This window comes from Patella vulgata, chromosome 6 (genome assembly GCF_932274485.2).
Source record: "Patella vulgata chromosome 6, xgPatVulg1.2, whole genome shotgun sequence".
Taxonomy (NCBI): Eukaryota; Metazoa; Mollusca; class Gastropoda; family Patellidae; genus Patella; species Patella vulgata.
In genome coordinates this window covers 43,416,899-43,439,607 of record NC_065884.2, presented here as the reverse complement: position 1 = coordinate 43,439,607, position 22,709 = coordinate 43,416,899, and the positions used below count along the sequence as shown (strand labels likewise).

The 22,709-nt window shown below is 34.4% G+C and overlaps 1 protein-coding gene across 1 annotated transcript in view; it reads right to left on the bottom strand.

Moving 5' to 3' along the window:
• Positions 1–1,434: 1,434 nt before the first annotated feature.
• LOC126823271 (cysteine--tRNA ligase, cytoplasmic) overlaps positions 1,435–22,709 on the bottom strand; it is a 151,422-nt gene continuing 130,147 nt past the window's right edge. Inside the window, exons 12-21 of the mRNA XM_050551998.1 lie at positions 22,267–22,500; positions 21,594–21,694; positions 18,697–18,737; positions 17,856–18,004; positions 17,084–17,149; positions 14,657–14,744; positions 8,635–8,783; positions 7,478–7,525; positions 5,101–5,184; positions 1,435–3,910 (exon numbers count right to left, since the gene is read on the bottom strand). Of these exons, the coding sequence (XP_050407955.1) occupies positions 3,788–3,910; positions 5,101–5,184; positions 7,478–7,525; positions 8,635–8,783; positions 14,657–14,744; positions 17,084–17,149; positions 17,856–18,004; positions 18,697–18,737; positions 21,594–21,694; positions 22,267–22,500 (1,083 nt within the window). The 3' untranslated portion in view covers positions 1,435–3,787. The remainder of the gene's footprint in view (positions 3,911–5,100; positions 5,185–7,477; positions 7,526–8,634; positions 8,784–14,656; positions 14,745–17,083; positions 17,150–17,855; positions 18,005–18,696; positions 18,738–21,593; positions 21,695–22,266; positions 22,501–22,709) is intronic.

Here is a 22,709-nt window from a genome sequence, read left to right as displayed (position 1 = left end):
GTTTGTTCGAGGAAAACCAGAGTGAATTAATATGTATCTTTATTTGAAGAGATATTAAAACCGCTTGAACGCCTGTTGTTTCAGAAACCACGAGGAAGCGGCGAACACAAGGATTTTGCTGCATACAGTTGACACAGTGGATAACCATTCTCGTTTAATAATTAGAAGCGATGATACAGATGTTATTGTTCTGTCGGTATAGCAAAAAAGCCAATGCTATCCAATATTACCATATAGCTACAACGAAGTATTATCAAATAATAACCTACATAGGCGTAGAAGTTCAAAGTAATTCAGGGGGGGGGGGGGGGTATAAAAGAAAATTGCCCGAAATCAATACCAATTTTTCGGGCATACATATTATCATAAGAGAGCTTCGGGCATATTTTCGGGCATGCAGTGGACAAGAAAAAGACGAGAAAATACTTTTAGGGCAATGTGGATCTCATAGAAATAAGTTAGTTATATTTTTTCTCTACACGTTAATAGAAAAAAAAGGTCGTCGAATTTTTCATTGCCCAAAAATAAATTTACGCCTATGATAACCTAATATCATCAAGTAACTGCATACCAGTATAATTTTACTCCAATGAATCTGCAATAATTTGCAATAAGGAGAGAAAAGTGTTCTGTGTATAATATTTTAAACATTATATATCATTTTATGAGTGTGAAATCAAATAACTCTAAATAATTCTTAAAATGTGTACCCTATTATTATATAAGATGGCCACCAGTCTGATCATCATATTTAGGGTTTTCGATGTGTGGTATTCCATGTTGGCTGTGAGTCCAAGATCTCTAATTTAAATTCTAGTGTGTGCTGTTCAGTTGTGACTCAAAATTTCTATTGTTATCAGTCAGACGAAACAGCATTGCTACTGTCTTTCCCTCCGATATTTTGAATCCCCAGGCATTTGTTCATTTAGAGATTTGATCAAGTGTATATTGTAGCCAAAATTTTTTTTTTTTCGTTATCCTTTGATGATTTCCAGAAAGTGCAATTGCTTTCTAAAAGTGCCAATTTTGCATTTTACTGGCCATAGCTGTGCAGATCATTTATTATGCTATTGAAAAGAGTTGGGCTGATGACAAATTCTTGAGGAGATCAATTTTCCACTGCAAATTTTCCTACAGTACCCTAATGTGTGTACCCTAAAATGTGTCTACAGTTTAGAAAATCTTCTATGCAACCTTTGATTTTTGCTTTGTAAAATTTTTGTAAAGTCAAAAGCTTTGGTCAAGTCTACAAAAATACCACATGTTATAATATCATTTTTTTGTTGATATTTATGTACATGTAATGTAATCTAATCAAACGAAGTAGCCAAGACCTGCCTGATCTAGACAAGTGTTGAAGGCAATACACAAAATTGTTAGACAAATGTGTAAAACAGTGTCAGCAATATACCCAAAAGATACACATTAAACAAGTTCAATAAATCACACTTTTACTTGCCAAAGGAAAAATAATCTAAGGTAGCAATATACAAGAACCTATAAATCACACCATTAATTGTTAATTAATGACAAACGTACATTGTATAAATCAAATAAACAATCAGATATACATCCAATAAGACACATTATCTATTAGATCTGTGTATGATTTAATTGGCGTCGAAAAAACACACAGATAGCCATGATAAGAGTCCGATAAAACCCCTTTAAACTTGGTCAGATGGCTAAATCCCGATTTCTAATATTTATTATCATATAGTCCGAATGAATCTGATGGTGGTCCGAATCAGCCGTACGATGGCCCAAATCAGCCTTCAATATGGCTCAAATAAGCTTTGAATTTTGGTCCGAATGAGTCATGGTCCAAATCAGCTTGATTTCGTGATTGATTTCATCAGATTTGGATTTGTGGCGTGATGATAAGTAACAGGCTGTCTTCTGCTTGTTAATGTTTTTTTAAACCAAAATTTAACCCTGTAGAGCTTACCCCATCACTGAAAAAACACATAGCCCTAATTCAATATTTTATTTTCACCTAAATCAAAAAAGTTTGATGATATATAATGCAAAAACATATAGTAATAAAACCAGGCAGGATACACCCACATTTTGCAAGAGATGGATAGAGAAGAAGCTAAAAACAAACATGATTTTTTGTACAATCAGGGGCAATAATCCAGAAAGTTATGGCCTGAAATGTGCAAATATCAAAAGGGCCTGAGATCTTTGGGATATAAAGATATGTTATAAGTTTCATCAAAATCGGATACAAATTGTGACCTCTAGAGAGGGTCCACAACCTTCGTATTACACACTTCTACACAATTTGTGTACAAAGAGCGGCCATTTTGTCGGGCAGTTTTCCTGAAATTCGAATTCAACCTTCATTATGGGTGAATGGTGATGTATTTAAACAGTTTTTAAAATCGGAAAAAAAGTGTGACCTCTAGAGAATCTGCAAGCTAAAAATGCGATTTTTCGAACAATCAGGGGCCATAATCCAGGAAGTTAAGTTTGGGTATCCGCAATTGTCATAAGTAACCAAGATCTTAGTGTGTAATGGTGAAATATTCACACGTTTTTTTTTGATCGGATAAAAATTGTGACCTCTACAGGGACCACAAGCTAAACACGTGATTTTTTGTTCAATCATGGGCCATAATTCAGGAATTAACGATCCGATATGCGCGAATATCGAAAGGAACCAAGAATTTTGGGTTGTAAACATGCATTTCAAGTTTCATCAAAATCAGATGAAAATTGTGACCTTGTGTACGAGGGGCGGCCCCTCTAGAGAGACCACAAGCTAAAAACATGATTTTGCGTACAATCAAGGGCCATAATTCAGGACGTTACAATCTGATATGCACGAATATCGAAAGGAACCAAGATATTTGGGTTATAAACATGCATTTCAAGTTTCATCAAAATCAGATGAAAATTGTGACCATGCGTACGATTTTCATGAAATTCAAACCCAGACAAAATTACGGTGACCTCTATAGGGTCCACAAGCTAAAAACACGATTTTTCGTACAATCAGGGGCCATAATTCAGGAAGTTATGCTCCGATATGCGCGAATATCGAAAGGAACCAAGATCAAGTTTAAACCAAATCAGATAAAAATTGTGACCTCTACAGTGTTCACAAGCTAAAAACGTGATTTTTCCTACGTAGATCTTAGGGTGATCAACCTATATTTCAAGTTTCATTGAAATCGGATAAAAATTGTGACCTGTTGAGTGTTAACAAACAATTGTGGACGGACGGACAGGTGAGACGACCATAAATATACGTCCACATGAAAATGTGGGTGTATAAAAACCACCATACATATACACTAGGCTACATAAAACATGTGGTTTATCTTCATTTTAAAAAAGATATACAAAAAAAGTTTTTCTTGTATGTGGTGGAATAAAAAAATTAAGTAGAAACCAGTTATTGAGCAATAACGCGATATCTACAGTAATAAAACTGAAATATATAACTTGTAAAATTATTTACTCATGTGTTTGTTTTAATTACAAAAACTAAGGATCCCATCACAGTTCCTATAGCAGCTTTTAGAAAGAAAAGAAAATGTGATTTATTTTAGTACTTTTAGATTTCTTTTTTTTACAGATTTTTTTTTTTATGAATAAGCAATAAGCACTTTTGTATAATGAGATTTATGACTTTGAAAAGATGACCATGATGACATTACCAATAAAATAAATAAATAACACTAGAACACATAAATATAGCTGTATATAATAAACCTTTTTAACATTTACGGATAGAGATTGACACTTATTTAATTGCATTAATTGACATTATATTGTTTCACCGATTCTGAGATTTTAGGTAGTCTTGGTATTTTTTATCTTGAGCATCATAGAGTTTTTTCAGTTTCTTTAAAGCCGACTTTGTTACTGGTGTACCATCTTTCATTAGAGTTGGCATACCCTGTAGAGAAATACAGAACACTTTCATATATATAAAGCCAAATAATATGATACAAATAACTTTAGCTTAAGGCCTGGTCCCAGTAGCCGATGGACACAAAACGTATGCAAAAAGGACACAGCGGACGAACAAACTTTCGAGGGTGGCTCCATCCGTTTTCATCCGCTCCAGAAATGGACAAAATTGACGAAAATTTGCGCGAAAACAGAACGGAAAAGAATGAACGTGGGAAGTATGTAGCGTGGATGTTAAATGGATGTTCATCGGAAGCCTAGCGGATGAAAGCGGATGGAAGTGGATGACAGCTCCGAAGGGGTTAGGAGAAATCCAGACATCCTTCAATATACCAGATACATCCCAGATACAAACGCTTTGTCCGTTTTGAAAACTTTATATACAAGATGCATACGCTTACATCCTTTCTATTTCCGTGCTACTAATAATGTATAGACGTTCCATGTACCTTATCTTTCCTCCCTCTTTCCGTTTTCAGCTGGAACGGATGTGTGTTGCGAGGATGCCCAGAGGATGCGGAGAGGATACAGTGGACGTTTAACGGATGATAACGGACATGGAACGTTTGGTGCTCGTATATGTTGCGCATTTACATCGTACACGGCAGAAAGTTCATCCGTTATAAAAGTTTTGTGCAGCTCAAAACTTTTTGCGCGGATGAAATCAAAGTGAACGGATGCTAGATGGATAGAGCGTATGAAACACGTATGCAATGAGTACACAACGGATGCATGGCGTTTTCAAACGGAGGGCACGTTTTTTCCCCGTTTTACATCCTCTTTGCATCCGTAAGTGCAGTGGGACCAGACCTTTACAGCTATGGTGAACGGAACCTTATTCTTAAAGCTACGGTAAATGGAATGTTATTCTTCAGCTACAGTAAATGAAAAGTTATTGTTGTATTTCAGAATTTATCAAGGTAACTATGGACAAATAACTTCCAGCAGAGTAAATGGTTATGTTGTACAAAAATTGTTTGCTTAATTAACTTTCCCGAAAAATGAGAATTCATATGAAGTGTTTTTGAAAGTACACACACTCTGAAATATACATGTAAAGAACATTTCTTATAACAGAGTCACAGCTATTAATGCAGTATTATCATAAAATCTTGAAATCTGTGTCCCCCAGATAGGCGATATATCTAAATAAAAGAAATTAAATAAAATGCCTACATTTTCATCAAATTCTGAATATTTCTCTGTTTCATGTTTAAATAATTCCGATGGCGGAATCATGTTTTGTTTCTTCTTCTCTGCCTGTAAATACAAGAAATGATTACATCTGAATCAACAATTGTTCTGGTATCAGTTGTCATAATTCCACAAATTAATGTTTATAAAGAAATAATAATACCAATATTTGCTGTTATCTAGAACTAAGATACAAAATACTTCCATGTTTTATTTATAAAAGAATAAAGACACTTAGTGAGCACAAAAGTTTTAAATATTTGATTACAAAAGGTGGAAATATATACAGAGTTTATGACCACGTAAGACGAAAAATCGTAATTGCATGTACTTATAGCCAATGGTTACTATATCCATTTTACGGCAAGTTCAAACTAATCTGATTAAAATTAATTCAGCTATTAGGGTTTAAGTATCCGAAAGCCAAAAATGGTTTTCAATTACAACCTTAATCCAGTTGATTGGCTGGTGACGTCACAGGCACTACACATACTATATACATTATCTATACAATATATCACTGTCTATACACACCACCAGTTGACAAGTGTGTATTTGTCGGTCCAATTAACATGTGACTGGCCTAATCATAATCACTGAATTATCGTCTTGCTTTGTTATAGATTAGACATTTGTGATTGGAATATTTTAGAGTAAATTTAAAATGCAATATCATGCCGTAGATCCATTCAAGTTGTCATTTTTTAAATAGGCCACGTGACAAATGAAGACGACCCAAGCAATTAGCGCATTTACCGGTAATTTGGATAACCCTGTAATACTTGATATCCCAAAATATTCTCTATAAGTACAGAAATACAAATGGTGCCAGTCATTTGTGGATATATTCGTTATTAGCTATATATAATAATATTAATAAAATAGATCGTCCTTATTTCTCAGCCAATCAACGCCAGGAATCTTATTACCATGTACGGGTCCATGCATACTACGGGCAGATTGAACTGAGGTTAAATTTTGGAGCGAAAATTGCATGGGATTCATGGACATGAATATCAAATACACGTGATCATAGGTGGAGTTTATGATGCTGTTTGGTGAGTGATTAAACTGTAAATGTAATTGTAGACTACCTTTATTATAAAGAAGTTAAATGATGTTAGACATTAAAACCTAATCTTATCACAACCGTTTATCCATCCAATAATATATATTCAGATTTCATATCAAGTCAATTAAATGTTGTTTAAACGCCAATCAACAAATAATACGAGGCTACTTTATAATATTACAAAAACATCGGTGAAAAAAGGTAATTGATTATTGGGTAAATAATAATCATAAACAACTGATGAGTAAAACTTAAATATTTTTTACAATTAACAAGTGTAAAATGTTTGTGGAGAAATGTTTGTAGAAAAGTTTCCCCGTAACTTTTTTTGTTCGTCCGTGGGGTATTACGCACACGTTCCACCTAAATGTCTCTGATCTGGCCGGCGTAAAAAAGATAATTACCTAATCAGCAATAGAGCACTCTTAATCCCACATCGAAGTGTTAATTACACTACACTACACTTGCCATATTATTAATACACAAAGATAGTTAGATGACCCTTCTCAATCTGTTATTCGATTTAGATGGTTAACAACAAAATTTATTTGTACTGTTAATTCTAACGTATATTGAGTTATTTTTTGTATTTTATTTTCACAGTCTATTTCAGAATAATGAAGTCAAATCCACACGCAGAAAGAAAGGTGCCGTACAGGAAAACGAGATACAGTTGGCTACTCTGATAAGGGATCGTCATTTACAAATCGCATTTCAATCATATTTTGACTTTTATGATACATTTTGCATGAACACATCTTTTTACTCCTGTACTCTTTTACTTGGGGAAATTAAAACCACAATACTCTTCTGATGGAAATGTATCTCGAATTTTTTGGAGTTTGGACTGCACACGGTGGTAGAGGTACTTTAGTTTTTAAATCGTTGTCGTGAGAAGAGAGGGCGGGACATTATGAAACAAATGTTAAATTGGGTCTTAAATTAAAATAAATTACAAAACAAATTATTCGGTCGTCAATTGTTTTATTTAATTAGGGAATTAAGGAATCAGTCAGGCGTTAATGAATACACAAGCTGGCTGTATATAGGTAATTAAGGAATATGCATTCAGTCAATGTGACGTCACTGGCGTCTGAGGGGATTAAGAGTGTTTTCGATAATCGGCAAAGTCGTTTTTACGGGAGGTCTCTTTTTGTGACTTTGAGTGAAGATAGCCGAATTAATTTTAATCAGATTGGTGTAACCTTGCCGTAAAGGGATATAGTAACCATTGGCTATAAGTACCGAAAATTAATGTCGTCCATCTTATGTGCTCTTTAAGTTTACCTGAGCAGCTGCTTTCATTTCCTTTTCTTTCCTCTTTGCCTCTTCTGCCTGATGAATGATAATGATAATAATCATCTTTAATATCATGTCCTTGTCATCAAAATTGTCAAGGACAAACAAAATGCATATAGCCATATTATATACTCTTCAAAAAAAGTAGGGGATATTCAGAAACAATACAAAACTGCGGAAATGCACTGCTGTTTTTATTAGAGGTAACCAATGTATGTTACATAGGCTAAGCCTGTTCCCCAATCCCATTCAGACATCCTGAATAAAGTATTGTTTATAAAACAAAACCAGGCCAATTACCTACACATGAACATAAACTGCAGTTCATATGGGCGGCATATCTGACGGCCCCATTTCACTCGCAAAGAGATACATTGTCAAAAGTGAAAATGGAAGTTTTTGATTTTTGTCTTAATAATAAGTAAGTGCCCCACCAGTCCTCAGACATTCAGCAATTCCTCGTGGCATGCTCCTAAACAACCATCCAATCACGATTTGGGGCAATATGACCCACTCCTCTTGCAGTGCCACGGCCAATTCTTGCAGTGTTATCGGTGGACGTTGACGACGACAAACACGTCTCCCAATCAAATTAAACGTAACACACTGAACAGTAAATCTTATGCAAGAACCGATAGGAAAGCAAACATGGACAGGATAAACCAGCAAGCGGCAGTTTTCATCAACCCTTCCTTGAAGTGTCAAATTTGACAATGAACCCCTCCCACGCATATGTCGCTATTGCGTGTCGCACATGCAGCTCAGTGGTTCTGTTGGGGCGATAAGTTCTTCATCTGTGAACATACTCTCAAAGCATATCAAGTGTCCATGACTATTTATCATATCACAACCTGCATAGGTATTTGCATTTCAATATCCCCTACTTTTTTTGAAGAGTATATATATTCCCATTATGATTAATGACATTTAACACAAAATAACAAATCCAGGGAGAAATAGAAAAGTTATTTCTCTGGACTTCAAGCTCAAGTGGAGGAACTCATGAAGACACATATAAAATAAAATATCTGACTTTCAGGGCTATTCTATTTTGGGATTTAACAAATATTTTTCACTTTCACAAAGAATATAATTGTAATCAAAATTGTACATATGTATTATTTACATTTTCTTCCAAAACCTACCTTTCTTTGTTCCTCTTTTTCTTGAAGAAGAATTTCTCTATCAACTAATTTTATAACTGGTCTCCGTCCTTCTTTATCTTCTAATCTTACTCCAAGATTGGGTAAAACTTCATCTCTAATATCATCACATAGTTTTAATATTCCTTCCACTATAAAACAAGTCAACAGTTATACTGATGATCCATGCCTTAGTACCAAAGTAAATAGATAACCCTCATTTATAACTTTCACATTTATAAAGTACTGAGCAATCCTGAGCAATTAAATTGCTTATCACTCTGCTTAACTTCAGTAGAAAATGCTCATTATCGAATTCAGTAATGAAACTATGTTTCACGACTCTCACTCAATTACAAGCATTGACAAATTAAATAGCGAAGAAAATGCTCATTACTTAACGTAGCCAAAGTATTGCTTTAATGCAACTACGTGTATATACCAATTACAACCAAAGTTATTGTGTCGCAGAAATCAAATTGCTGGTTTCTGCTTGGCCCTTGCAGAAAATGTTCATCAGCAAACTAAGTCAAGACATTCACCTAATGAACATTTATACTGTGTGAACATTCTACCTCAGTTAAAAGCAGGGTTATTGTGTTCCAAAGGTGTGATGCACAATAACAGATGGCATGGGACAACAAACATCTCTAATATCATCATATAGTGTTAACATTTACCCTACTAAGATATTATGACATCTTTTTTTTTCATTACATAATTTTAACATTACTTAACTTTAACATTACTCAACTAAGATATTACAACATCTTTATTATCATTACATAACTCTAACATTACTCAATTCTCTAATATCATCACAAACATAACGTTAACTAGAACTGTGATGCAGTAATGATGGGTTTCACTGGTGCCACGTTACCCTTGAACTTATGTCACTTCCGGTGCCACTTTACCTGTGAACTTATGTAACTTGCTGTACCAATGAAACCGTAAAACAGATTTTCACACAAGTATTGCAAACATGTTATAAAACGCAGAATCAACCGAATCCAGCAATATAAATTCCATTTATACATTTGTTACCATATGTTACATATATCGAAAAAGTGATCGGACAAAATTTGTAACTAACTTACAAGTAAGCTGACTTTCTAATGGGAAAGTAAAATGCAAAAATTGGTTATTTCTCGACGAGGGAAGATGTTAGAAGCAATTTTTGGACATCTATATGATCGTATTGATCCAATCTATATGTTCATTGGAATCAAATATCATAATGTTAAATGAATAATAAATATAACTCACTTCAAAAAAATATTTGTTTTGAAAACTAAAAATATAGTTTTTGCCAAAATGACATTACTTTCGGTGGTAATGAAAATGTTAAATTAGTTCTATGAAATCATAAATGGCATAAGGCATCACATGGTGAAACTTTTATGAAAATCGAATAATAATTGACACTTTAATAGACCAAAAACCTTGAAAAGTGACTTTTAGAAAATCGTCTATTTCACTGCAACCGTACAAGTTAGAAACCATATTGTGGTATCTGTATGATCCTATGGGTTGATTCTATTTGTTAATTGGAATTAAATATTATAATTTTAAAAACATTACAAATCGGACACATTTGAACAAAAATATCTGTTTTGAAGGCTAACCAGCGGCTGCCAGACAGGATACACCCACATTTTGCAAGAGATGCAATTTTTTGTACAATTAGGGGCAATAATCCAGAAAGTTATGGCCTGAAATGTGCAAATTTCAAAAGGGACGGAGATCTTTGGGATATAAATATATGTTTTAAGTTTCATCAAAATCGGATAAAAATTGTAACCTCTAAAGGGTCCACAACCTTTGTATTACACATTTCTACACAATTTGCGTACAAAGAGCGGCCATTTTGTCTGGCAGTTTCATTTCGATATCCCGAAATTCGAATTCAACCGTCATTATGGTGAAATGGTGACGTATTTAAATGGTTTTTAAAATCGGAAAAAAATTGTGACCTCTAGAGAATCCACAAGCTAAAAATGCGATTTTTCAAATAATCCAGGAAGTTAAGTTTGGGTATCCCGGATTATCAAAAGGAACCAAGATCTTAGTGTGTAATGGTGATATATTCACATGTTTTTTATAAATCGGATAAAAATTGTGACCTCTATACAGGGACCACAAGCTAAAAACGTGATTTTTTTGTTCAATCAAGGGCCATAATTCAGGAAGTTACGATCTGATATGAGCGAATATCGAAAGGAACCAATATCTTTGGGTTATAAACATGTATTTCAAGTTTCATCGAAATAGGATCAAAATTGTGACCTCTAGAGGGCGCACAACTTTGATTTACCAGATGTTTACACTATTTGCGTATGAGGGGCGGCCATTTCGTCCGGCAGTATTGGCCCGATTTTCACGAAATTTGAACTCAACAAACATTACGGTGTAATGGTGATATATTCAAATGTTTTTTTAAATCCGATAGTAATTGTGACCTCTAGAGGGACCACAAGCTAAAAACACGATTTTTCATACAGTCAGAGGCCATAATTCAGGAAGTTATGATCCCATATGCGCGAATATTGAAAGGAATCGTGATCTTTGGGTTATAAACTTGCATTTTAAGTTTCATCAAAATCGGATCAAAATTATGGCCTCTAGAGGGTCCACAACTTTGATATACAGGATGTTTACACTATTTGCGTACGAGGGGCTACGCAGTGTGAAACCCTATTAATAATAAGAACTAGAACTAGTACTAAGGCTTTTACTACACCGAAACTTCACGGTGAGCAGCTCTAGCATTCTTGACGACAATCTGTAATCGAGTGAAATTTTCACCCCCAAAAAATGATAATGACAAAGTTTCGAAATTTGACGGGTCAGATTGCACACGGCTTTCTTTCTTTTCTTACAACTGGAGCTTCTGCTTTGGAAGAAATTCACCTTGGGAGCTTCCCTGCAAAGATATTTTGTATAAGTTGGACCAAGCCTATTTTGTGGCTTCCTCTGGCATTTTCTTAGGAAACACTTGTATACGATATCATCCTTGGTGGAAGTGGAAGTAAGTATAGCTCCAGGAATGAATGACAAGTTTCTTGAGGAAAAATCATTATTCAGAACTCTAACGCTTCTTACAGTTTCTGGGTTCTACACAAAATGGAAAAAGAAAAAGAAAGAACAGTTCTATGGAAGGGGCGAAAACAAAGATAAATTTATAGTTGTCTTTAGCATTCTGAAAAACATCTGTTCTCTTTATCTTTGGGTTATAAACTTACATTTCAAGTTTCAACAAAATCGGATAAAAATTATGACCTCTATAGGGTCACAACCTTGATATAGCATATTTTTACGCTATTTCAGAACCAACGGCGGCCATTTTGTCTGTCAGTTTTGGGCCGATTTTCATGAAATTTCATCTCAGCCGTCCTTAGGGTTTAACGGTGATATAATAATACGTTTTTATAAATCGGATAAAGTTATGACCTCTATAGGGTCCACAAGCTAAAAACGCGATTTTTCGTACAATCAGGGGCCATAATTCAGGAAGTTACGGTCCGATATGCGCGAATATCGTAAGGAACCAAAATCTTTGGTTTATAAACTTACATTTCAAGTTTCAACAAAATTGGATAAAAATTGTGACCTCTATAGGGTCCACAACCTTGATATACCATATTTTTACGCTATTTGAGAACGAAGGACGGCCATTTTGTCTGTCAGTTTTTGGCCGATTTTCACGAAATTCGAACTCAGTCGTCCCTGGCGTGTAACGGTGATAGAATAATACGTTTTTTTAAATCGGATAAAAATTACGACCTCTATAGGGTCCACAAGCTAAAAGCGCGATTTTTCGTACAATCAGGGGCCATAATTCAGGAAGTTACGTTTTGATATGCACAAATATCAAAAGGAACCGAGATCTATGGGTTATAAGCATACATTTCAAGTTTAAACTAAATTGGATAAAAATTGTGATCTCTACAGTGTTCACAAGCTAAAAACATGATTTTTCGTACAATCAGGGGCCATAATCCATGAAGTTACAGTCCGATACATGCCAATATTGAAAGGAATCGAGATCTTAGGGTGATAAACCTATATTTCAAGTTTCATTGAAATCGGATAAAAATTGTGACCTGTAGACTGTTCACAAACAATTGTGGACGGACATGGGGGACGACAATATACGTCCACATGAAAATGTGGGCGTATAAAAATGACATCCCAAAATTTATTTGGCAGTTAATGTCACTCTGCATCAATGAGCGAGTGACACCAACTGCTAAATAATAGCATTCGACTCTAGCAGGCATTATCGTCTAAAACAATTAACTACTTAAACTATTCTAATTGACATATTTGTCAACATTTCCTAGCGTACTTTTTTCTTTATTTAAAAACATAAACCCCATTCAAAATATGATCATAAATCCAAGATATTGCCATCAAAATAGAATCTTTTCTCCAACATTAGACATGTAAAATTTGTCACATATTCATTTCATAATTTCACACGTCTCGCGAGATCTACTTCTGTTTCATTTATTGTACTATAACCGGTGCGATCAGAAACAGAGCTTGCATTGTCTAGTATTTTCTAGGTATGTGTGTGTTTGAAATAGCTTTATTTAACACTCGCTTTCACCAAAGTGATATCGCAGACAAGTTATCGGATACAATGTACCGGGTATACTGATTTGGGGTGTTATATAGTATTATGTGACATATATATGACTAATTTCTACGTCTTGTCAACCGACATCAAGGAGATTTAAAAGTCCAACAATGGAGAAATCACGGCTCAATCACGTAGATTAAGCTTATAATCACTCTTATCAGATTTTATCCACTCTTTACTGTATGTGTCGCTTAACAATGAAATACGCCGTTTTCAATTTTTGATCCCTTTGTTTTCCTACTCCTGATATTTCGGACTGTTGTGCATTCAAAAAAATATATTAGGTTAACTTTTCAAGAAAAAGATCTATAAAAATGCTCCAAATCGTAAAAATACGACATTTTCGATCTCTTTTTTGTACTACTCATGGTATTTCGGACTGTTGTACAAAGGTTTTATACACAAGAATACCGATTAGACTCTCTATAGAAGAAGTTAAAAAAAAATTTGAGAAAACTTTTTTAAATAGAAACTTGTCGCTTTAGTAACATCTGATAGACAATTCAATTGGCTATTAGAGAGAGAGAGAGAGAAATGGGGTTTAACGTCTACTCTACACAAATTAGGTCATTTCAGGACTAACATGTGGTTCAATTTTATTTCAACAATTTGCTTGCGCATAGGGGTCTTTAGCAGTGGGAGTAAACCAGAGGACCCGGAGAAAACCCACAAGGTTGGACCCTACTCCTTACCACATACAGCCGGGGAATCGAAACCATGCTAGTTGACTCAATGACAGACCTTATAATACAGCGTGCACATGCTAACCATATGGCCATATTCCTATACCTGATCCTGAAGTTTCAGAAAAATCTTAGGATTCGTTTTAAAGGGATACAATCTCTACGTTTTGACTAAAGTGCGTAAAAAAAAGTGAAAAATCAAAATTGACATTTCAGAAAAAAAATTATATAGTTGGAATTGGATCAACGTCAGCTGTTAAAAAATGTAATCCGAACTTCAAAATTCCAGGAAATAAAAATTTTACAAAAATTTTGAAAATTTTCACCTCAAAAATGAGAACGACAAAGTTTCTAAAATTCAGAAATGTCTTGCCATCCAAAAATGTAAACATCTGAAAAATCGGTTCGGAATTAACAGAGTTATGGCCAATTTTCAATTTTATGTACATGTTAAAGATTTAACGCATTTCTGCTATGCGCACAAATTTCGTGTTACATTTAAGCACTAACCACCACCCATTTTCCCAGAGAAAAATCAAACTTCAGACCTCTATCTCTTATAGTTTCTGAGATATAGCTTAGTAATAACAATAGTCTTTGAAAGTGAAAGCCTAATAATCCAAACAAAAACAATAGCGTTTCACACTAGCTAAGCAATGTGAAACCCTAATGAGAACAATTAAACATTATTTACCCTGAGAAGTTGAACCTCTTGTAGCTTGTCTTACTTTATCTCTAAATTCTGCCATAGCTTCTAAATAGGGCATCACCAGATTTTCAAGCTACAATAAAGCAAAAATCCTGAATTTATGATCAGGGTCCCTATTCAAAGGATATCATAAGTCTAAGATAGTCACTTAACTATTAGATTTCACTTAAATATACGTAACTTCCTGTAAGTGGTATTCAAAGGCAGTGTTAAGTATCAAATTTTCCCTTAAAGTTAAGCTGCCTTAACTTATAAGTGTTTAGTCTTTTAGTGGTATTCAAAGGCCAGTTTAAGTGAGAAAAATTCACTTAACTTTAAATGACCTATGGGAGGTATCTTGAAGTTAAGTGAGATTATAATGACTTCTTTTGACCGGAGTACAAAATGTAGTAGCAGGCCCGTAATGACGATTTTAAAAGTTTGGGAATTGAGATTAACACACACAATGTACCATCATGGCCAGCAGGCCTTTGGGATTCTAATGTGTAGGAACTGACACTATTTCTATGAATTTCTCAAATGAAAGATTGATGACAACACCAATTGATTTATTCAGTTGAACTTTAAAGCCAATAGCCCTGTTTCTTGCCAATATGTTGTTTTCTATTCGTTATACATTGTTAAAATAATAAAGTTTACAATATCCATTGTTACACTACCACTATTTGATAACTGTCATACTATTACAATATAATATTTCGACAAAAATTTTCCTAGTATTGACAACTAAGATTTTAATAGAGTATAGTGATGCTCTCAAGGGGATATAACTTGCGTGTGACGTGAGTAATTCGTGATTTTTGGCAGTGGAGGTTATTCCATAAGTTAAAAATTCATGCTTTTTGGCTAATGTTGGTATTCCATTTTTAAGAGTGCGGTTAAGTTTTTCACATAGCCAAGTATATGTAAAATAGAGCCTTTGAATACCAATTTAAGGTAAGACACTTGGTTAAGTGGAAAAATTAAGTATTTTTACTCAACTTTAAGAAAACCTTAATCCATTTTGAAACGAACCAGCCAGAATTGGGTCAAATGAGGTACTGGTAGGAAATGGGTTAATTATAAGCTTCCATTCCCTTTAATATAACGAGAATTCCACAAAAATAATTCTTGGTAATTTGTTATGGAGAATGTCGTATTCTGATGTATGTGATTACCACAAAAATAACGACAATTAGGTACACCATTTGAAAATTTTCCATATTTAATTTAGTCTATCCGTCTTAATTTGAAATTAAATACTAATCTTAAGATTATCTCATGGGTTAAGTACATGCATAGTGTTTTTATTTATCTTGAATCAACTGTCCAATATTCTGGCTTAACTGGGTTACTCCTTGTTATGTACAAGCTGGGAATTAAAACCACGCCAACTTTTTTCAACAAGCCAACAGTAAGGCTGATGTCCCCGACCGAAATCCCAAAATAAATAGATGACACATATTGATTAATTGCACATTTATCTTTTTCAATTTCAAACATATTGAGCAATCAACCTGATTAACTATACTTAGTCTAAGCATAAAATGTTCACGATCAAACTCAGTAAAAAAAAATTGAAGTGCCCGGTAGTGAAACTATAGACTAAGTTTCATCACTCTCCATCTGTTAGAATCAGAGTTATCTTGTCCCAAACCACTGACCAATGAAATTGCATAGCTCTGCTTAGTTTTAGTAAGAAATGTTAATCATTGAACTCAGTCAAGGCATTCACCTAATGATTGCCTATACGGACAGACAGACAGACCTATTTTAATACTCCCCTGCTTCCTTTGAAAGGCGGGAGACAATAAAATTTTCTATGTCCTCTGATTGCCTTATTAAACAAGGCTTACATGACATTATCATATGAATTCTAAATGTACGGAAATCATTTTTGTAAAAAGTAACTTTATATGACCAGGTAGAATTTAATTTGAAATTAAATAATAATCAATTTAGGGTCCTAGTCATTATATTGTCTGCAGCTTAATCAATGTCAATTTACTGCATTGTCTTTGTTTTATAAGTATATTTTTTATGGTTAAGGCATATAAGTGGATTGGTCCTTTAAGACAAACCATAGCAAAAGTTTTAAAAGTTAAGTCCTGTAGTTTATATCTTCTCAGTTTCGGCTGTTTATATTCAGCTATTTTTACAAGAAGTTCTGGTCAGCTCGCAATAAAAATCCTACTTTTGAATTTATCAATAGACCAAAAAATCTGTAAACTACTGGACAAATTTTACCACTTCATGAAAAATATAACACCTCAAGATAAATCCACTATTGTGACCTTGTCCTTTACTAGCAAACAATTCATACAGTATATAGGAGGATATATTGCTTCAAGGTATTAATTCACAAATTGAAGGAGATATAAAAAGTTTTATTTGGATCTAATAAAAATATGTAAATATTAAACAATTACTTACATCCGCTGACTGTATAGAACCTTGTGGAAAACCAATCGATTCATCTTCATCAAATGTTCCAAAAACCTACAAAATGAAAATGAAATGAAATGGAGTTTAACGTCCTACTGTTCTGCTCCTAACCTGGGCTAATGAAGACAGGCATACGCCATACAGTGTGCTATGAGGGAAATTTTGCCAGGACAGCGGCACTACGGCCTACTCTTATATCGAATTCCAACTGCCAAGGGATCTTTTACGTGTACGCCAATGTGTACACGGGACCTCAGTTTTTCGTCCCATCCGAACGACTAGACAGCTTTCCTTGTCAGCCCCTCCGTCCTGCATCACTGACAAGGGAGAACCACGCCGGAAAATCTGGAATTACTTTCTCGGCCAATGCAGGGATCGAACACCTGACCTCCAGGCTAGCGAGCTAGCGTCTTACCCACTTAGCCACGTGATCCCCCCTACAAAATGAAGTGCTTGTTATAAAACCAATATAAATATTTTCTGTCAACTTTTAAAACACCCCCACCAAGTTTTATCATCTTAATTTATTGTACTGTTCAATATTCCTTACATAAGCTGTATAATACAAGGCATAAATAGTGAATTAAAGATGCCTTTGCAATCTAAAATACTGGTACTGAATTCAGAGAGGTTTTTTTTAATTATGAACTGAGAAAAATTCCAACAAACAAAACATTATACATAAAGTTCTGTCTCGTATCACATTTAAAAGACATTAATTTGAAAGAAAGAGGTGCAAATAACAAAAATAATATCTAACCTTGAGTAATTGAGTAATATAAGAAGCTATATAATAAACAACTCTTCTATTCACTTGTCTTTTCTCTGTATCACATTTATTCAGATATATGTGAGTTAAAGATATTAATTCTTTTATAATTTTCATCGAACCTGGTGTATCTATATTATCTGTAAAATAACAACACATTAATAACAATTCACAAGAAAAATATCAACTTATTTCATTTAATAAACTAATTTCCATGCTACATGTAATATATTATTTCAACCAAACTCTATGAGCTGTATGTGCAGAACTCCTGTGAAGCTATGATAATCGGAACTAGTTGTATACACAATTGCAACAGTTAATTTAATTGTGTTATATTAGAAGACTTCATAAAGTGTATCAGGTCATATCTCTGACTTGGCAACAAGACGACTTGTTCTGTCACTTTGACTTTATCTATATCATCAACCGATTTAGAATATCTCATAATCTCATAATGAATGAATGAAACAGGGTTTAATTTAACTTCCCACATTTTTGCACCAAACAGGATAATGACAAAATATAAGTAGTTAATTTTTTTAATACAACACTTTTTTTTAAATATTCTTATTAAAATGGCAGCATTTTATTTAGTTACTAAGATCAAACAAATGACGCAGCTCACACCTGCATTTGGCTTCATTTTGCCATAAACACATACAACAATTGTATTGTGTAAACATCCGACAGTTGCATAGGTTGGTTGTATTGTGTAAACGCCGCTTAAGCAACAGTATTAAAGTGAGATTTGCTCTGGGGCGAATTTGTATTCAGGTATATGGTCAATTATGGCTATTTAAACAGTAAATGTGATACAAAAATGATTTACCACAGAGAGCTTCATGTACAGCCGATTTCTTCTCTAAAAACCTGTACAAAAATTTAAAATATACTATCATATTCACCAATATAATGTTTTATTATACATTAAGTCTGAAGGCTCAGTGGGGGGAGGGCCGTCACGGTGTCCATCAAATGGGCTCAAAACCAGACCCAACTTTTCTAGAGTATAATTTTGCCGAATTTCGGGGTCAAAGGTCAAATGATGCCATTTGCACTGAAAGTGAATGCGCAGCCATTCTTATATATCATGAAAACATGCTGAAAATGATCGAATGTAATCACTCTTTCAATAAAAATGTAAACTTGCTAAATTCACCATAGTTCTTTGTGACCCCGGAGGTCAAAAATTCCAATTTTCCGTTTTTGCACTCGGAAGATTTAAAGCAATAAATGTCAGCGTAAAATATAAAAACTAAAGCGAAACCTGTTCTAATTAATAATAGTAACATTTAAAATGTATCTTTAGGTGGTCTTAGCACCAAACTTTTTCTTTGGAACGTCGAAAAAGATCTTGCATAACAGAACCAAAACACTTCGAAACCTGTTTCAAAAATACGTAAAAACTATCAAATCAAAATCTCTCCGATAAATTAGAACATTTAACTATCAACTCAAATTTGATGATCTTGGGGTCTATTCCTAGGTTTTGGGGGGGCAAAGAACTCATTAATATCATTAAAAATAATATTGGCCTATTATGTCAAAAATGGCCGCCAACACCTCAAAATGACCGCAAGTCCATAACTATTGACTCACATTTGATGATCTTGATGTCAATCCCCAGGTTTTGGGGTGCAAGGAACATATTAAGACAACTTTGGATGTCATTGAGCTATTCAATCATTACGAAATTGAATTCATGACCTTCAGCTGTCCACTATCACCTAATGCACAAACATCTCTGTCCATAGAATAAGTTTCAGTGTTCAGTTTTGACTGTCGTCCTTCTCTTCAGTATCGAACTATTGAGTGTTGTTTGAATTGTCACAGTTTTCAGTTTGACAAGGGCCAAATACAGCAGTGATGGGGAGTCCATAGCATCTGCAGCTGCATCGACTTGCATCCCCCACCGAACAGTTGCAATGGATAATTTTCAAGAGTTCGCCAGGCGCAGCATTGTTTTGTGTCATAACTGAAATTAACTGATCATTTTCCTGCTTCCATCCCTATTCAGTTGGGTTCATTTCATTTCATTTGCATCCCCGTCCATACCATAATTTGAAAGTACACACGTTGGCTATGAAATCTTGTTGCAGGTGATGTTGGGGGAAGCCGTTAAGGAATGACAAGTGCTTCAGCAGTTGCCACTTTCTTGGTGAAAATGATATGGCACAGTGATAATAGCGTATCATTCGATTTGCCACCAAAGAGATCAACCATCAGGTTTTGCCAAGACCTGATATGTCCTCTTGCGATTTGTTTTGAAGGGTGAATGCACTAGCACAGGACTTCATGACAGGATCAGATTCCACTAATTTTCGGAAGGCAGACTTTTTTTCGATGCCTAAAATCCTTGAAGTTGAATCACAGCCTGAGTAGACATGTACAAAGAGCAGATCGTTGCACGCATCGGCTCCTATTAAAGTTTCTTTCAACAGGTTAATGTTATACACTTTGTGTTCTTTTGACTGCTTGTTTGAACGGAAGTAGATGATCTCATTGTCTGTTCTGGAGTAATGAAGGAGCAAGATCAGCAAATCTATGACAATTCCAACAACACTCAAGAGGTCGATACTGAGGAGGAGGATTGCACACGAAACTGAATGCGCTGAAACTTATTCTAAGATAGTGGACAGCTGAAGGTCATGAATACAATTTCATAATGATTTAACAGCTCAGTGATATCCAAAGTTCTCTTAATGTGTTCCTTGTCCCCGAAAACCTGGGGATAGACATCAAGATCATCAAATTTGAGTCAATAGTTATGGACTTGCGGTCATTTGGAGGTATTGGCGGCCATTTTCGACATACTAGGCCAACATCATTTTTAATGATCTTAATGTGTTCTTTGCTCCCCAAAACCTAGGGAAAGACACCAAGATCATCAAATTTGAGTTGATAGTTTCTTAGTTATGACCATTTTAAGACGTTTCGGTGGCCATCTTTTGACGCCATCTTGAAAAAGCACTTTTCGGGGGGCCCTACATTGGTAAACTTTTAATATGTTATAAAGTACACTAAACCCTACCAGAATCAGTTGAAAAACCTTTTGTAGCAATTTTTGGGTGGTTGAGGGGGTATTTTCCATATATTGACCGGACTATAACATTTCAGGCCTAAAGAAAGATCTGCATAATGTATGATTAAACATTTATAAAATATAGATTTTACATTCGGCTTAGCAGCAATCAGATTAAAACACAGATCCTATTTCGTTTCGTTTTTTATAGTTCAAAATTTCGTTCTTCACAACACTAGGATCTGGAAGAGTTGTTAACAGGCATTCTAGTTGTTACGGTGAGTTCTTGGCGTGCTCTGCGCATAATGTATGATTAAACATTTATAAAATATAGATTTTACATTCGGCTTAGCAGCAATCAGATTAAAACACAGATCCTATTTCGTTTCGTTTTTTATAGTTCAAAATTTCGTTCTTCACAACACTAGGATCTGGAAGAGTTGTTAACAGGCATTCTAGTTGTTACGGTGAGTTCTTGGCGTGCTCTGCACGGAACTGTGTGTAAACCCCTAGAAACGTCAACGCTGATTGATTAATCAATGTCTGACGTCATATGACCTCTGCCGCGACTTCCCAGTACCACTGGTCAGATCTTCATGTAGTGTAGGCCATAGAAAGTATAAAACAACGAAACGAAATATAGCTCTGTATTTTAATCAGATTGGCTTAGTAACTGAGATTGAAAGCTAAATATTTAAACTAACTTTTGATTTAATTCTACTTCCTCTGGTGTCCATTTGTCAAAAGCAGCCACACCAACACTTGGGATATTTCGCAGTCTATCTTTTACAGTTAGAAAAAATTCCTGAAAAAAGGCACATCTATATTGTTTATATTTTAGTCTAGAATTAATGAAAAAGGTTTAAATTTACATTTTCTGCTGGGTTTTGTGGAATATTAATGATTTTGAGGTGGAAGGGTCAATATGTAAACAGACACTAATTTGGGGAATTCAATATGAAAAACAGCATATTCACTAGAGATTGTGTAATAAAAAATCAAAATATTCATCCTACATCAAGATTTTCATCTGAATGTTCGATAAAAGTTACAGAACCAGTTATTGCTAAGAGTGTCTGTCATTCAAAAAGAATCCTTAGCATCTGGATTCGATGAAGAGTAGGTGGAAATGCTGCTTTTCTACCAAAATTTCCTGTTACTGCTTGAAATTCACATTGAAGACAATAGGGGAAAAAATTGTAGACTTACCCCAATAGAGTTTCCTCCCTTGGCACAAATGTTTAACAATTAATGATGAAAAGGATTTTTACATACCTAGCCTGTTCCTCAATCATATTCAGATGTTCTGAATAAAAATATTGTCTTAAAAAAATCACATTCAATTAATAGCTAACCTACATTGGAATTAATACTTACATTAACCGATTTTTCATATTGTATAGCACCTTCCATAGTTGATGTACCAAAATCTAAAGTATCTTTCCATGGATGTAGTAAATATAAAATCCTAATCTGTCGAGATGTATACTTCTTCAATGCATCTTGAATTGTGATGAAATTCTTTAGAGACTTGGACATTTTACAACCGTTAATGGTAAGATGACCCGTGTGTAGAAAGTAGCGTACCCAATTATCATTGTCAAAATAAGCCTGAAATATTCAAATACACCATTTTTCTTCAAATATTTAAAGTAAAGTAAAAAATTCTATATATGTAAAACTTCATAACATTAATATTGAAAACTTAAAGGAGCTAAATCGCTAACATTTGGGACCTAGAAATTGACAAAAGTGGGTCGCAACGCATATAATACTGTAATATGAATGTATATAAACTGATTTACATTCAATGGTTTCCG